Here is a 17499-nt window from a genome sequence, read left to right as displayed (position 1 = left end):
AAATGATTGATTTGATACACAGACTATACCAAACGAAGAAGAATGAACGAAATAAAAGCGAGCAAAATTACAAATCGTGTAATGTAAGGGAACATTGTAAAGTTACTTAATTTATAGTACAAATTACAGAAGATGTATCTAATTACTACAAATTTTAGCTCATACGTAGCAGGCTCAACTATTATGAGGTCATAAATTAGATTACAACACTGATTTTTACAATTTCACCATTGCTATTTTATCATATCGATTGCTAATGCTAACAACATGAAAACTAGTGAATCCAAAAAATAATCCATTCACGAAATTAGTAAAATGAGTCCTAATCAGCCTCTTTACATGGCTCTTGCAATTCTAAATAAATAACAACCTGATTCTGAAGTGGGTGGTTTTTGTTCTCTATGGTATTGTATAAAACTCTATTGTTTATTCCGTGTCATCGGCATCGATGGATGCTTTTACAAGTTACATTACATTTTTGTAATGGCATGAAAATGGGTTGAAAATGAAATAATAACAAAGTAGAAGTTGTGTAAAAGTTAAATTATCAACACAAATGCAAGTTAAAATGTGATCATGGCCATTACTACTACAGTGTTAGTCATAACATTTTGGCTTCAGTGCACAATAGTGTATGGATACGAATTCATATCAAAATATCCGAATCAGCCTAATGAGACCTACCGTTTCTATCATATTGCTGTGGACAAGATTAGCGGCCAAGTGTATGCTGGTTCGTTAAATTGGATTCATCAGTTAAGCCCTGATTTGAAACCAATCCATGTAATAGGCACGGGTCCGATTCTTGACAACCCAATGTGTCATGCAAGTGGTTGCACTTCGTCAGATATAAAGACTACATGGACCGATAATGTGAATAAAATATTAGTGATAGACCAAGAATCCGGGAGAGTGATTTCGTGCGGTTCAGTGGCGCAAGGTTCCTGTACCAAGTACAAGCTTGGAGATCTGTCTGCGAAGCCGGAGTTTGTTCCAGTGAGTGTAGCGGCTAACGACGCTGATGCATCTACCTACGCGTTCATCGGACCTGAGAGGTACAATTCATGGGACAGATCTAATGTGCTCTATGTGGGGACTACATTCACCAACAATGGAGAGTACAGGCACGACGTCCCCGCGATATCCAGCCGCGACCTGATGACCCTCGACACCGCACAACTAACATTCAACAAGCAGAGTTCAATACAAATAGATGTTAAGTACAGAGACAACTTCTTAGTTCAGTACATGTATGGCTTTAATGCTAGTGACTATGCATATTTTTTGATAATCCAGAAACATTCCCACCTTGCTGGCAATGAGGAACTAGGCTATGTGTCCCGCCTGGCCCGCACCTGTGTCAATGATGACAACTACAACAGCTACACAGAAGTTACTCTAGAGTGTCATGTTAGGGAGGAAAGTGCTAGTGGTAAGAGTGAAGTGGTCAATTATAATTTAGTGCAAGATGCTAAGATTGCTAAGGCTGGTGCCAACCTAGCTGCCCAGCTGGGTATAGAGACAGGAGATTCTATTCTTGTAGCTGTTTTTAGTCCATCTAAAAGTATTTCTAATGAGCCTATGGCAAAGTCAGCTATTTGTGTATTTTCTTTGCAAGAGATAGAAATCAAGTTTAATGAGAATGTCCATATGTGTTTTAATGGTAGCACTAAGGCTCGCAACATGGGCTACATATCAGGCATGATATCTGATGGAAAATGTCCCAGTGTTGGTTCAACAGGAAATATACTTAATTTTTGTGAGGTAGGTCTTAAAATAAGTGGGCTTTATCCTATCAAAACAATGTCTGTTATTAATTGGAATGATACATTAATTACCTCTGTAACTATGTCTGTGACTGGTTTGCATACTGTAGCTTTTCTAGGTACTAACAATGGTATTTTAAAGAAAGTCCTTATTGATGCTGATAAAGCATTAGAGTATTCAAGTGAACAAATTTTAGCTGGCCAGAGAATCCTACCAGACACCACACTGTCACCATACCAAAAGACACTGTATGTGTTGGCAAGAAATACAATAGTGCAAATACCAACTGAGAGATGTGCTGAGCATGGCAATTGTTCTGCTTGTCTAGAATCCAATGATCCTCACTGTGGATGGTGTTCTTTGGAAAAACGCTGCACAGTTCAAAATATGTGTCAAAAAGGAACACAGAGTGCACCCAGATGGTTGTCTCAGTACATTGGCCAGCAGTGCATTGATTTTGAACAGATTCTGCCTGACAGGATATCTATGAATGAAGTAACAACAGTGCAGCTTATAATTAGAACTTTACCAGAACTGCCAGTTGGATCCAAGTACAAGTGTGTGTTTGGCAATGCACCTGCTATAGATGCTGCTGTAACATCTAATGGTTTAGCTTGTCCTACACCTGATGTTAAACACAGACCCAAAATCACACAAAATCAAGACCATGTGTATGTTTCACTTTCTGTACATTCATCAGAGACAAACAAAGATTTTGTTTCCAGAAACTTTGCTTTCTATGATTGTTCTAAGCATACAACATGTCATTCTTGCATATTGAGTGAATGGGCCTGTAATTGGTGCATATATGATAACAAGTGCACTCATGATACATCTGTTTGCCAGAGGACCATAATTAGTGGTGAAAACAATCCTACTAAACTTTTGAATCATGGTATTGGACATTGTCCTAGAATAAGACAATACAAGAAACCTATTTTGCTACCTAATAATGTGCCTAAAGAATTGGAACTTGAAGTGGAAAATTTGCCTCACCTACAACCAGGACACACAGGGTTCCAGTGTATAGTGAGCATTGAGCTAGCCAACATGATATTGCCTGCAAGAGTTGAGTCAAATCATTACATTGTGTGTGACAAAACAACATATTCATATGAAGAGGATGTAGGGGAGTATAATGTGAGTGTTAAAATTGTTTGGAATCATAAACATTACATAGACACAATCAACATCACACTGTACAAATGTGAAATTCTAGGATCACACAGGGAACATGCGGATTGCTCTCTTTGTATAACTCGAAACTCCATTTATAAATGCACCTGGTGTGGTAATTCTTGTTCCTACAGTGAAACATGTTTGGAAAATCCAGTAACTGAGTGTCCAAAACCTAGAATTGATATGATAAAGCCATTAAGTGGACCAATTGAAGGCGGTACCATAGTTACCATTGAAGGCAGTAATCTTGGTTTGAGAGTTGAAGAAGTATCTGGAAAAGTTAGAATTGGGGATGTTCCATGTGAAATAGTGGACTTTGAAGTATCTGTCAGCATCACATGTCGGACAGGTCCTTCTAATGGCTCTGCTGTGGCACCTGTTATTGTGGAAAATGATTCTGGTCACACAGAATCATCTGTTCTATTTAGTTATAAAAACATTAAACTTCAGGGCCTCTATCCAACACTTGGCCCTGTTGCAGGTGGCACTCAGTTAGCAATAGGAGGGCAGCATTTAAATATTGGTTCATCAATATCTGCCTATTTGGATGAATTACCTTGCTCTGTAAATACAACACAGACATCAAACAGTAGGTTAATATGTATTACTCCAAAAGCAAATGCACCCAGAGTGATTCATACATTGACTGTGGGTATAGATAATGCAAATCGAACTTTACATGGAGATTTATTTAATTATACAGCAGACCCAACTATAATGGAAATAAAACCGTTGAAGAGCTTCGTATCTGGTGGCAGAATGATTACAGTTCATGGTACAAACTTGCACACTATTCAGAAACCCCTTATGAAATTATATTTTGCTAATGAAGTGCTCCCTGTAAATCACACAGCTTGTACTGTGCTCAATGAACATCAGATGGAATGTCCCAGTCCTGCAGTGAATAACAAATATTCTGAAATTTTGCAAGCAACTAAAACTCAAACAAGTACTCCACAGGTAGCCATGAAAGTTGGTTTTGTTTTGGATAATGTGGAAACAATGCATGAAAAACACTTCAATCCTCCAAGAACACATATGGTGTATGTGGATGATCCTCATGTTTACCAATTTCCTAATAAAGGCGTGAAATCTTATAAGGGAGACCCATTGGTGATAGAAGGTGAGAATCTAATAAGAGCAAGTGATGAAACTGATGTTATAGTTACTATTGGAACCCAACCTTGTAATGTGACTAGTCTCACCATGCAACAACTGTTGTGCACTCCTCCTGAGATACAACCAGCTAATACAGATGAAAATGGTTTACAAATATCGGAAATTAGTTTACCTTTGGTGGTTGTTAAAATTGGAAAGAATTTACGGTTTCCTATTGGGTACCTTCACTATGAATTACTCAGAAATTACAACTTCCCGCCGGAAGTCATCGCTGGAATAGCTGGTGGGACTTTCTTTTTAGTGCTTATATTTATGATTGTGTTAGTTATGTACAGACGTCGCAGTACAAAAGCAGAAAGAGAATATAAACGAATACAAATTCAGATGGACACTTTAGAGAGCAATGTTAGATTAGAATGTAAATTGGCTTTTGCGGAGTTGCAAACTGATATGTCTGATTTGGCAGCTGATTTGGAACATTCAGGTATACCGACGCTCGATCATGTAAACTACGTGATGAAGGTATTTTTCCCGGGCGTGTCAGACCATCCCATATTGAATGTTCAACGTCAATTTATTAACACTCCCAGAACCAATTACGATGCTGCTATGATTCAATTTGAGCAACTTTTGAATAATAAATGTTTCCTTTTGTCATTTATAGACACATTAGAGTCACAAAAGTCGTTTAACATTCGAGACAAAGTGAATGTGGCTTCCCTGTTGATGATTATCCTCATGGGAAAAATGGAATATGCTACAGATATTTTGAAGTCCCTTCTCTTGCGTCTTATTGATAAATCTATATGTAATAAGCATCCACAACTCATGTTAAGGCGAACTGAGAGTGTGGTTGAAAAAATGTTAACTAATTGGATGGCTTTATGTATGTATTATTATTTAAAAGACTATGCAGGTTCTTCGTTGTTTTTGCTCTTCAAGGCAATAAAACATCAAATCGAGAAGGGGGTTGTAGATGCAATAACCCACGAAGCTCGATATTCCTTGTCGGAAGAAAAACTTCTGAAGGAACAAATTGATTACCAAACTATAACATTGCATATAGTCCAAGATGATTTTGATGAAAAAGTTCAATGTAAAGTGCTAGATTGCGATAGTATTTCACAAGTTAAATCTAAAATATTAGATGCTCTGTTTAAAAATACTCCATTCTCTATGCGACCATCCGTCCATGAAGTTGATTTAGAATGGCGACACGGAAGGGGTGGACATGTTACGCTCCAAGATGAGGACGTTACCACAAAGACGATTAATGGTTGGCGTAAATTGAATACACTAGCCCATTACGGCGTCAAAGAATCGGCTATCATGTCTTTGATATCTCGACAAAACGATAGTTTTAACACTCCATATAAAATACCCTGCAAGAATTGCACAGGAATATATTGTTCAAATTCTCACATAAGAGTGTATAACAGTGACATTACAGATCAAAATGTTCACTACTACCACTTGGTGAAACCTATAGAGTACCAGCACATTATAAACAAGTCATCAGAACACAGTCATAAAGCTATTCCAGAAATATTCCTCACCCGATTACTCTCGACAAAAGGCACAGTCCACAAGTTTGTCGATGATTTCTTCAGCACTATTCTTACCGTGAATGAAGTCTTGCCACCAGCAGTGAAGTGGTTGTTTGACCTTTTCGATGACGCTGCTCGAACACACGGTATCATGAATCCTGAAGTAGTCCATGCTTGGAAATCGAATAGCTTACCTCTAAGATTTTGGGTGAATCTCATTAAGAATCCAGATTTTATATTTGATATAAATAAAACAGCTACTGTTGACTCTTCATTATCAGTTATCGCTCAAACTTTCATGGATGCTTGTTCATTGACTGAACATCGACTGTGTAAAGATTCTCCTTCTAACAAATTACTTTTTGCTAAAGACTTGCCTACGTATAGAGACATGGTTATAAGATTTTATCAATCTGTATCTCAATTACCTCAAGTAACAGACCAAGAGCTAAGTACTTCTATGCAACAACTCTCCGTGGAACAGTTGAATGAGTTCGACACTCTTTCGGCCTTAAAAGAGTTGTATATCTATGTCAGTAAATATAGAGAACAAATTATATTAGGACTAGAAAACAAAATGCACTTAGCTCATAAATTAGATAATATAGCATGCACTATGGAAGGGGATCCTACATCTATCTGCTGACTATATGACACCAGTCACGATTTGATTGCATTTACGTAATTTATTTATGTATAATATATATGTATTACCTACTTTGTAAAAAGAAGCTTTAATTTATTCTGAAAATACTCAGATCTAATAAAACTGATATGTAAAAAGACTGTAAGCTATCAGTTTCATAACTCTAGTTAGAAAGTAAAGAATATTTTTTTCAATGGAATCATGAAGGAATACTTAATAGCTATGGACTTATTTTTTTGTCGAAGTACCTATGTAATAAGTATTAAAGTATCTTTTGTAAGTATTAAGTGAAATTATTGGTAACTTGTATTGGCATTTATTACTCATCAGCCAGCTAGCATTACATTATGGGACTGGATGAACATCTCATTTTTTTATTGTAAAACTAAGTATTTCTAGGCTTATGTGTATTTCTCGCATATGTATCATTCATTACGATTTGTTTCGTGCAATGGCCATACAGGTATTTTATAAAATAATAATAAAATAAATTTAGTCATTTTTGTAGAAGTTCTAACAGTCCCATAAAAGCAAAATTTGAGATAATAATTGTAATGCATTTAATCTCCCAGTGGCCATGCTATTTTTATAATTTTAATATAAAGCAAACCAATGCTCTCTTTTAGAAAACGAATATGATTTTATAAAAATGATAAATACAAATGTAAATCTGGCACTGAAATAATTTTCTAATGTAAATGTTCTTATTTGTATTTATCTTAAATTACTTAACTATTGATGTGTATTACGCTAAGATGTATGTGTAAAGAGAAATAAGATGTAATTAAGAAAAATGTTGTGATATTTGTATTTGGAATATTGATAGTATTAATTTATCATGTTAAATACTTTTTTATTTATTCAGCACATGTTTCAATAAGTCAGTAAACTTTCGTAAATCTATGAAATATTTCGTAAAAATGTAAATCTCATTCATTAGTATTGATTTTTTAATTACAGTAAGGGCTTTTCTATTTTCTTGTCTACAGCAACAAACAAAGCACATTGTTTTAATAATCTCATGATCTCATTTGTTTTTTTGCTCAAATATCTTTTTCTGTATATTTGTCGTCAATTTGTATAAAGAAACCCCAATTTGATCTTTTTTACATTATGAATCTCAAGTGTATTGTAAAAATGTTGACAGAAAATGTCATAATAATATTCCATTTACAAAATATGTTTAAAATAGTATTAGTTAGATATAATAACTTGCTAGAATGTAAGGCAGCGTAAATTCACCCGTCTTTGAAATTTTATATTATTGACTTAGAAATATACTTATTTATCAATCCTTTTGTAATGAATAATTTCAATATGAATGGGATAAAACAAAACAACAGAGTGTTATTCATTTTAACGTTTATTACGTGTACATAAATAAAATATTACATTTGGGCGATTCTGACATACATCAAGTCATTTAAGTAGCATACATCATTCTAATTGATTTAAAATACAAAGAATATGTACTGTCAGTTATTAACATTACAATAATTTGTTTATTATAGTATTGGTGTGATCCTATCTTCAAAACTTTGTACTGGTAATCTCAATTTATCTATAGACAGCAATAACACATTTGAATCTATCACATTGAAAGCTATGAGTATCGCTATGCTTCACTAAACTGTATTTCCGTAACGTTACATCGTGCAAAAACCCCGTAACGTGGTAAAAACAAGTAAATACGTAAATCGTTAAATGTTAAATCGAGATTTTAATAAACCACCGAGTAATAAACTTTATATGTTCAAAATCCAGTTAGAGAAAGTTATTAGTTTATAAAAATATATTGACATTTCCGCAAGTGTCATACTTGCTCAATTCTTATAACTACACGCCTAGAAAAATGTCTACTTGGCTTGGTTATTTGAATACAAGTCAAGCGAGTACAGACACAATATACTAAAAGATAATAAATTTCTAACAAACGTTTTGCCAATCTTTCTACATGAACACACTCAGTAACACATTTAACATTTAATCAGTGGAATTATTTGGAAATGTCTACATAAATGCTTTATACCCGCCACTAAAGATTTATATGAGAACTTGAACTCCTGAAGTTATGCTCCATATCCTCTCTACATTTTATGTGCACTAAAATTTTACACCGTATACTCTTAGCTTTGGCGCAAACATCAAAAGATGTTTATTGGCTATGGTCGGCGGGCAAGAAAACACCCATATTGCTGTCGGAATTTCACACTGCGAGATCATAATTATGGAATAGATATTTAATGGAAAATTCAACAATACCAAACGTAGATTATTGTCAGCATGTTCAAACAAATTAATTTAAACTTCAATGGTTCATACATTCTACAATATTTTAAAGATTTTAAGACTGACTAGGCCTTATAACTGGGGCTTTCGTCGTTACATCAATAAGTTGTGCAGGCCTTTACATTAGGTCAACAAACGTTTCTTTACGTCTGCAAACATCCTAGACGAAAACAGCTTTGCATTAATTATAAACGGGTTCCGAAAATCAAACGCTGTCAAGCGGAAACAATGTTCGAACGCCACTCATAGTAAATGCAAAGCTTTAGCATAAATATATAAATAACATCGAAGGCAGTCACATAGCTTAAAACATCGAAGTCACCACGCAGCACACATTTGTGCATACGCACACATCCAAATGGACGTAAGAATTATGAAAATCTGTTTATAATCACACCTCTTTATTACATCCTTACCAAATTCGGTGGAGTATGTAGGCCTGTACTGTTTGTGTAATTCCATAAATATCTTCAAGCAGACCAGGACGTTTTCTTCATTTTCTATCTCCATCAGTTTTAACATCAATATTAATATACTTTTTACATAAGGCCTTAATGTTTCACTGATGGGGAGACGATGGATCATCTCAAGGATCAGTTTCCGCACTTGCTGAATATTATACTCCGCTATAAAGTGTGGCTCCCCTTCTTGCAGTATTTTGAGGAATATTTTCAGGGAATGGTCTAGGAATTGTGGATACTGAGGGGAGCTGAGTATTACCTGTAAATATTTTAATCGTAAGGGATTGACATGGCATAGTAGTTATTAAGATATAATCTCAGGAAGAACCATATTTATTTTCTAAGTTTTAATGAAAATACCCTTTTGTAGCATAATATTTATATTTCTAGTAATTACTGTAAGCTTTATTTGTATTAGTTAAAGATATTATTAAGATACCTCAAAGTTTTCGCTGAGTTCCTGGGCTGCCTTCAGCTTGATCTCATCCTTGGCGCCCGGGTCCGCCAGCATGGTCACATAGCTCCTGTAGGTATTCATCTGGGTATGCGGATCCCCAGGTCCGCCTGCAGCCATCGAAGCCATCATTGTCCACAATAACCAGTCTCAAAGTTATGTATTTTCACCAAAGTGTGAATTACCCAACATGTTTTTAAAACAAAAATATAAGAAGAAAACAATCTTTTACACATTTACATCATTGTATTATTCTAAAACAGGTGTTAGATCACTATTATATACATTAGTCACAATTAATAACTCTGTAATATAAATATTAACCCAAAAAACCGGACAAAACAAGACAAGCAATACACGCAAGAGGAGACAAATAGAGATTGAGTGAGATTGGGTAGAGAACTCTATTCGAAATATTTGCGTTATCTGTGGTAAAATGATTGATTTGATACACAGATTATACCAAACGAAGAAGAATGAACGAAATAAAAGCGAGCAAAGTTACAAATCGTGTAATGTAAGGAAACATTGTAAAGTTACTTAAATTATAGTGCAAATTACAGAACATGTATCTAATTACTACAAATTTTAGCTCATACTTAGCAGGCTCAACTATTATGAGGTCATAAATTAGATTACAATACTGATTTTTACATTTTCACCATTGCTATGTTATCATATCGATTGCTCATGCTAACAACATGATGACTAGTGAATTAAAAAAATAAATCATTTGCGAAATTGGTAAAATGAGTCCTAATCAGCCTCTTTACATGGCTCTTGCAATTCTTGCAAATAAATAACAACCCTAATTCTGAAGTGGGTGGTTTTTGTTCTCTATGGTATTGTATAAAACTCTATTGTTTATTCCGTGTCATCGGCATCGATGGATGCTTTTACAAGTTACATTACATTTTTGTAATGGCATGAAAATGGGTTGAAAATGAAATAATAACAAAGTAGAAGTTGTGTAAAAGTTAAATTATCAACACAAATGCAAGTTAAAATGTGATCATGGCCATTACTACTACAGTGTTAGTCATAACATTTTGGCTTCAGTGCACAATAGTGTATGGATACGAATTCATATCAAAATATCCGAATCAGCCTAATGAGACCTACCGTTTCTATCATCTTGCTGTGGACAGGATTAGCGGCCAAGTGTATGCTGGTTCGTTAAATTGGATTCATCAGTTAAGCCCTGATTTGAAACCAATCCATGTAATAGGCACGGGTCCGATTCTTGACAACCCAATGTGTCATGCAAGTGGTTGCACTTCGTCAGATATAAAGACTACATGGACCGATAATGTGAATAAAATATTAGTGATAGACCAAGAATCCGGGAGAGTGATTTCGTGCGGTTCAGTGGCGCAAGGTTCCTGTACCAAGTACAAGCTTGGAGATCTGTCTGCGAAGCCGGAGTTTGTTCCAGTGAGTGTAGCGGCTAACGACGCAGATGCATCTACCTACGCGTTCATCGGACCTGAGAGGTACAATTCATGGGACAGATCTAATGTGCTCTATGTGGGGACTACATTCACCAACAATGGAGAGTACAGGCACGACGTCCCCGCGATATCCAGCCGCGACCTGATGACCCTCGACACCGCACAACTAACATTCAACAAGCAGAGTTCAATACAAATAGATGTTAAGTACAGAGACAACTTCTTAGTTCAGTACATGTATGGCTTTAATGCTAGTGACTATGCATATTTTTTGATAATCCAGAAACATTCCCACCTTGCTGGCAATGAGGAGCTAGGCTATGTGTCTCGCCTGGCCCGCACCTGTGTCAATGATGACAACTACAACAGCTACACAGAAGTTACTCTAGAGTGTCATGTTAGGGAGGAAAGTGCTAGTGGTAAGAGTGAAGTGGTCAATTATAATTTAGTGCAAGATGCTAAGATTGCTAAGGCTGGTGCCAACCTGGCTGCCCAGCTGGGTATAGAGACAGGAGATTCTATTCTTGTAGCTGTTTTTAGTCCATCTAAAAGTATTTCTAATGAGCCTATGGCAAAGTCAGCTATTTGTGTATTTTCTTTGCAAGAGATAGAAATCAAGTTTAATGAGAATGTCCATATGTGTTTTAATGGTAGCACTAAGGCTCGCAACATGGGCTACATATCAGGCATGATATCTGATGGAAAATGTCCCAGTGTTGGTTCAACAGGAAATATACTTAATTTTTGTGAGGTAGGTCTTAAAATAAGTGGGCTTTATCCTATCAAAACAATGTCTGTTATTAATTGGAATGATACATTAATTACCTCTGTAACTATGTCTGTGACTGGTTTGCATACTGTAGCTTTTCTAGGTACTAACAATGGTATTTTAAAGAAAGTCCTTATTGATGCTGATAAAGCATTAGAGTATTCAAGTGAACAAATTTTAGCTGGCCAGAGAATCCTACCAGACACCACACTGTCACCATACCAAAAGACACTGTATGTGTTGGCAAGAAATACAATAGTGCAAATACCAACTGAGAGATGTGCTGAGCATGGCAATTGTTCTGCTTGTCTAGAATCCAATGATCCTCATTGTGGATGGTGTTCTTTGGAAAAACGCTGCACAGTTCAAAATATGTGTCAAAAAGGAACACAGAGTGCACCCAGATGGTTGTCTCAGTACATTGGCCAGCAGTGCATTGATTTTGAACAGATTCTGCCTGACAGGATATCTATGAATGAAGTAACAACAGTGCAGCTTATAATTAGAACTTTACCAGAACTGCCAGTTGGATCCAAGTACAAGTGTGTGTTTGGCAATGCACCTGCTATAGATGCTGCTGTAACATCTAATGGTTTAGCTTGCCCTACACCTGATGTTAAACACAGACCCAAAATCACACAAAATCAAGACCATGTGTATGTTTCACTTTCTGTACATTCATCAGAGACAAACAAAGATTTTGTTTCCAGAAACTTTGCTTTCTATGATTGTTCTAAGCATACAACATGTCATTCTTGCATATTGAGTGAATGGGCCTGTAATTGGTGCATATATGATAACAAGTGCACTCATGATACATCTGTTTGCCAGAGGACCATAATTAGTGGTGAAAACAATCCTACTAAACTTTTGAATCATGGTATTGGACATTGTCCTAGAATAAGACAATACAAGAAACCTATTTTGCTACCTAATAATGTGCCTAAAGAATTGGAACTTGAAGTGGAAAATTTGCCTCACCTACAACCAGGACACACAGGGTTCCAGTGTATAGTGAGCATTGAGCTAGCCAACATGATATTGCCTGCAAGAGTTGAGTCAAATCATTACATTGTGTGTGACAAAACAACATATTCATATGAAGAGGATGTAGGGGAGTATAATGTGAGTGTTAAAATTGTTTGGAATCATAAACATTACATAGACACAATCAACATCACACTGTACAAATGTGAAATTCTAGGATCACACAGGGAACATGCGGATTGCTCTCTTTGTATAACTCGAAACTCCATTTATAAATGCACCTGGTGTGGTAATTCTTGTTCCTACAGTGAAACATGTTTGGAAAATCCAGTAACTGAGTGTCCAAAACCTAGAATTGATATGATAAAGCCATTAAGTGGACCAATTGAAGGTGGCACCATAGTTACCATTGAAGGCAGTAATCTTGGTTTGAGAGTTGAAGAAGTTTCTGGAAAAGTTAGAATTGGGGATGTTCCATGTGAAATAGTGGACTTTGAAGTATCTGTCAGCATCACATGTCGGACAGGTCCTTCTAATGGCTCTGCTGTGGCACCTGTTATTGTGGAAAATGATTCTGGTCACACAGAGTCATCTGTTCTATTTAGTTATAAAAACATTAAACTTCAAGGCCTCTATCCAACACTTGGCCCTGTTGCAGGTGGCACTCAGTTAGCAATAGGAGGGCAGCATTTAAATATTGGTTCATCAATATCTGCCTATTTGGATGAATTACCTTGCTCTGTAAATACAACACAGACATCAAACAGTAGGTTAATATGTATTACTCCGAAAGCAAATGCACCCAGAGTGATTCATACATTGACAGTGGGTATAGATAATGCAAATCGAACTTTACATGGAGATTTATTTAATTATACAGCAGACCCAACTATAATGGAAATAAAACCGTTGAAGAGCTTTGTGTCTGGTGGCAGAATGATTACAGTTCATGGTACAAACTTGCACACTATTCAAAAACCCCTTATGAAGTTATATTTTGCTAATGAAGTGCTCCCTGTAAATCACACAGCTTGTACGGTGCTCAATGAACATCAGATGGAATGTCCCAGTCCTGCAGTGAATAACAAATATTCTGAAATTTTGCAAGCAACTAAAACTCAAACAAGTACTCCACAGGTAGCTATGAAAGTTGGTTTTGTTTTGGATAATGTGGAAACAATGCATGAAAAACACTTCAATCCTCCTAGAACACATATGGTGTATGTGGATGATCCTCATGTTTACCAATTTCCTAATAAAGGCGTGAAATCTTATAAGGGAGACCCATTGGTGATAGAAGGTGAGAATCTAATAAGAGCAAGTGATGAAACTGATGTTATAGTTACTATTGGAACCCAACCTTGTAATGTGACTAGTCTCACCATGCAACAACTGTTGTGCACTCCTCCTGAGATACAACCAGCTAATACAGATGAAAATGGTTTACAAATATCGGAAATTAGTTTACCTTTGGTGGTTGTTAAAATTGGAAAGAATTTACGGTTTCCTATTGGGTACCTTCACTATGAATTACTCAGAAATTACAACTTCCCGCCGGAAGTCATCGCTGGAATAGCTGGTGGGACTTTCTTTTTAGTGCTTATATTTATGATTGTGTTAGTTATGTACAGACGTCGCAGTACAAAAGCAGAAAGAGAATATAAACGAATACAAATTCAGATGGACACTTTAGAGAGCAATGTTAGATTAGAATGTAAATTGGCTTTTGCGGAGTTGCAAACTGATATGTCTGATTTGGCAGCTGATTTGGAACATTCAGGTATACCGACGCTCGATCATGTAAACTACGTGATGAAGGTATTTTTCCCGGGCGTGTCAGACCATCCCATATTGAATGTTCAACGTCAATTTATTAACACTCCCAGAACCAATTACGATGCTGCTATGATTCAATTTGAGCAACTTTTGAATAATAAATGTTTCCTTTTGTCATTTATAGACACATTAGAGTCACAAAAGTCGTTTAACATTCGAGACAAAGTGAATGTGGCTTCCCTGTTGATGATTATCCTCATGGGAAAAATGGAATATGCTACAGATATTTTGAAGTCCCTTCTCTTGCGTCTTATTGATAAATCTATATGTAATAAGCATCCACAACTCATGTTAAGGCGAACTGAGAGTGTGGTTGAAAAAATGTTAACTAATTGGATGGCTTTATGTATGTATTATTATTTAAAAGACTATGCAGGTTCTTCGTTGTTTTTGCTCTTCAAGGCAATAAAACATCAAATCGAGAAGGGAGTTGTAGATGCAATAACCCACGAAGCTCGATATTCCTTGTCAGAAGAAAAGCTTCTGAAGGAACAAATTGATTACCAAACTATAACATTACATATAGTCCAAGATGATTTTGATGAAAAAGTTCAATGTAAAGTTCTAGATTGCGATAGTATTTCACAAGTTAAATCTAAAATATTAGATGCTCTGTTTAAAAATACTCCATTCTCTATGAGACCATCCGTCCATGAAGTTGATTTAGAATGGCGACACGGAAGGGGTGGACATGTTACGCTCCAAGATGAGGACGTTACCACAAAGACGATTAATGGTTGGCGTAAATTGAATACACTAGCCCATTACGGCGTCAAAGAATCGGCTATCATGTCTTTGATATCTCGACAAAACGATAGTTTTAACACTCCATATAAAATACCCTGCAAGAATTGCACAGGAATATATTGTTCAAATTCTCACATAAGAGTGTATAACAGTGACATTACAGATCAAAATGTTCACTACTACCACTTGGTGAAACCTATAGAGTACCAGCACATTATCAACAAGTCATCAGAGCATAGTCATAAAGCTATTCCAGAAATATTCCTCACCCGATTACTCTCGACAAAAGGCACAGTCCACAAGTTTGTTGATGATTTCTTCAGCACTATTCTCACCGTGAACGAAGTCTTGCCACCAGCAGTGAAGTGGTTATTTGACCTTTTCGATGACGCTGCTCGAACACACGGTATCATGAACCCTGAAGTAGTCCATGCTTGGAAATCGAATAGCTTACCTCTAAGATTTTGGGTGAATCTCATTAAGAATCCAGATTTTATATTTGATATAAATAAAACAGCTACGGTTGACTCCTCATTATCAGTTATCGCTCAAACGTTCATGGATGCTTGTTCATTGACTGAACATCGACTGTGTAAAGATTCTCCTTCTAACAAATTACTTTTTGCTAAAGACTTGCCTACGTATAGAGACATGGTTATAAGATTTTATCAATCTGTATCTCAATTACCTCAAGTAACAGACCAAGAGCTAAGTACTTCTATGCAACAACTCTCCGTGGAACAGTTGAATGAGTTCGACACTCTTTCGGCCTTAAAAGAGTTGTATATCTATGTCAGTAAATATAGAGAACAAATTATATTAGGACTAGAAAACAAAATGCACTTAGCTCATAAATTAGATAATATAGCATGCACTATGGAAGGGGATCCTACATCTATCTGCTGACTATATGACACCAGTCACGATTTGATTGCATTTACGTAATTTATTTATGTATAATATATATGTATTACCTACTTTGTAAAAAGAAGCTTTAATTTATTCTGAAAATACTCAGATCTAATAAAACTGATATGTAAAAAGACTGTAAGCTATCAGTTTCATAACTCTAGTTAGAAAGTAAAGAATATTTTTTTCAATGGAATCATGAAGGAATACTTAATAGCTATGGACTTATTTTTTTGTCGAAGTACCTATGTAATAAGTATTAAAGTATCTTTTGTAAGTATTAAGTGAAATTATTGGTAACTTGTATTGGCATTTATTACTCATCAGCCAGCTAGCATTACATTATGGGACTGGATGAACATCTCATTTTTTTATTGTAAAACTAAGTATTTCTAGGCTTATGTGTATTTCTCGCAAATGTATCATTCATTACGATTTGTTTCGTGCAATGGCCATACAGGTATTTTATAAAATAATAATAAAATAAATTTAGTAATTTTAGTAGAAGTTCTAACAGTCCCATAAAAAGCAAAATTTGAGATAATAATTGTAATGCATTTAATCTCCCAGTGGCCATGCTATTTTTATAATTTTAATATAAAGCAAACCAATGCTCTCTTTTAGAAAACGAATATGATTTTATAAAAATGATAAATACAAATGTAAATCTGGCACTGAAATAATTTTCTAATGTAAATGTTCTTATTTGTATTTATCTTAAATTACTTAACTATTGATGTGTATTACGCTAAGATGTATGTGTAAAGAGAAATAAGATGTAATTAAGAAAAATGTTGTGATATTTGTATTTGGAATATTGATAGTATTAATTTATCATGTTAAATACTTTTTTATTTATTCAGCACATGTTTCAATAAGTCAGTAAACTTTCGTAAATCTATGAAATATTTCGTAAAAATGTAAATCTCATTCATTAGTATTGATTTTTTAATTACAGTAAGGGCTTTTCTATTTTCTTGTCTACAGCAACAAACAAAGCACATTGTTTTAATAATCTCATGATCTCATTTGTTTTTTTGCTCAAATATCTTTTTCTGTATATTTGTCGTCAATTTGTATAAAGAAACCCCAATTTGATCTTTTTTACATTATGAATCTCAAGTGTATTGTAAAAATGTTGACAGAAAATGTCATAATAATATTCCATTTACAAAATATGTTTAAAATAGTATTAGTTAGATATAATAACTTGCTAGAATGTAAGGCAGCGTAAATTCACCCGTCTTTGAAATTTTATATTATTGACTTAGAAATATACTTATTTATCAATCCTTTTGTAATGAATAATTTCAATATGAATGGGATAAAACAAAACAA

The 17499-nt window shown here is 35.2% G+C and overlaps 4 protein-coding genes across 4 annotated transcripts in view; 2 read left to right on the top strand and 2 right to left on the bottom strand.

Annotated features, from left to right (window-relative positions):
• Positions 1-427: 427 nt before the first annotated feature.
• Positions 428-17499, top strand: LOC126911311 (plexin-B-like). The gene is made up of 2 exons (XM_050697915.1): positions 428-6721; positions 16622-17499. The coding sequence occupies exon 1, from the start codon at positions 577-579 to the stop codon at positions 6256-6258; it is 5682 nt and encodes a 1893-aa protein (XP_050553872.1). The 5' UTR covers positions 428-576; the 3' UTR covers positions 6259-6721; positions 16622-17499.
• The window catches only part of LOC118273043 (abhydrolase domain-containing protein 2), a 30745-nt gene continuing 20849 nt past the window's right edge, over positions 7604-17499 (bottom strand). Inside the window, exon 8 of the transcript XR_007705842.1 lies at positions 7604-7794. The gene's annotated coding sequence lies outside the window, so the exon portion shown is untranslated. The remainder of the gene's footprint in view (positions 7795-17499) is intronic.
• On the bottom strand, positions 8294-9877 carry LOC126910986 (transcription-associated protein 1-like). Its single transcript, XM_050695687.1, has 3 exons — positions 9448-9877; positions 8964-9267; positions 8294-8361 (listed from the first exon to the last, which is right to left on the bottom strand). Exons 1-3 carry the CDS (start codon positions 9592-9594, stop codon positions 8294-8296), a joined length of 519 nt encoding a protein of 172 aa, XP_050551644.1. The 5' UTR covers positions 9595-9877.
• LOC118273041 (plexin-B) lies at positions 10317-17453 on the top strand. The gene has a single exon (XM_035589800.2). It carries the CDS (start codon positions 10477-10479, stop codon positions 16156-16158), a length of 5682 nt encoding a protein of 1893 aa, XP_035445693.2. The 5' UTR covers positions 10317-10476; the 3' UTR covers positions 16159-17453.

The sequence above is a fragment of the Spodoptera frugiperda genome, chromosome 1, assembly GCF_023101765.2.
Source record: "Spodoptera frugiperda isolate SF20-4 chromosome 1, AGI-APGP_CSIRO_Sfru_2.0, whole genome shotgun sequence".
Taxonomy (NCBI): domain Eukaryota; kingdom Metazoa; phylum Arthropoda; class Insecta; order Lepidoptera; family Noctuidae; genus Spodoptera; species Spodoptera frugiperda.
Note: the sequence above shows the minus strand (reverse complement) of the source record. Positions and strands in the feature narration are given on the sequence as shown.

Coding starts and splice junctions, on each gene's coding strand:
- LOC126911311 (XM_050697915.1), top strand. CDS start 577: ATGGCCATTACTACTACAGTGTTAGTCATAACATTTTGGCTTCAGTGC.
- LOC118273041 (XM_035589800.2), top strand. CDS start 10,477: ATGGCCATTACTACTACAGTGTTAGTCATAACATTTTGGCTTCAGTGC.
- LOC126910986 (XM_050695687.1), bottom strand. CDS start 9,594: ATGATGGCTTCGATGGCTGCAGGCGGACCTGGGGATCCGCATACCCAG. Junction 9,268..9,447: donor AACTCAGCGAAAACTTTGAG/GTATCTTAATAA, acceptor AAATATTTACAG/GTAATACTCAGCTCCCCTCA. Junction 8,362..8,963: donor TACATACTCCACCGAATTTG/GTAAGGATGTAA, acceptor GTAAAATTTTAG/TGCACATAAAATGTAGAGAG.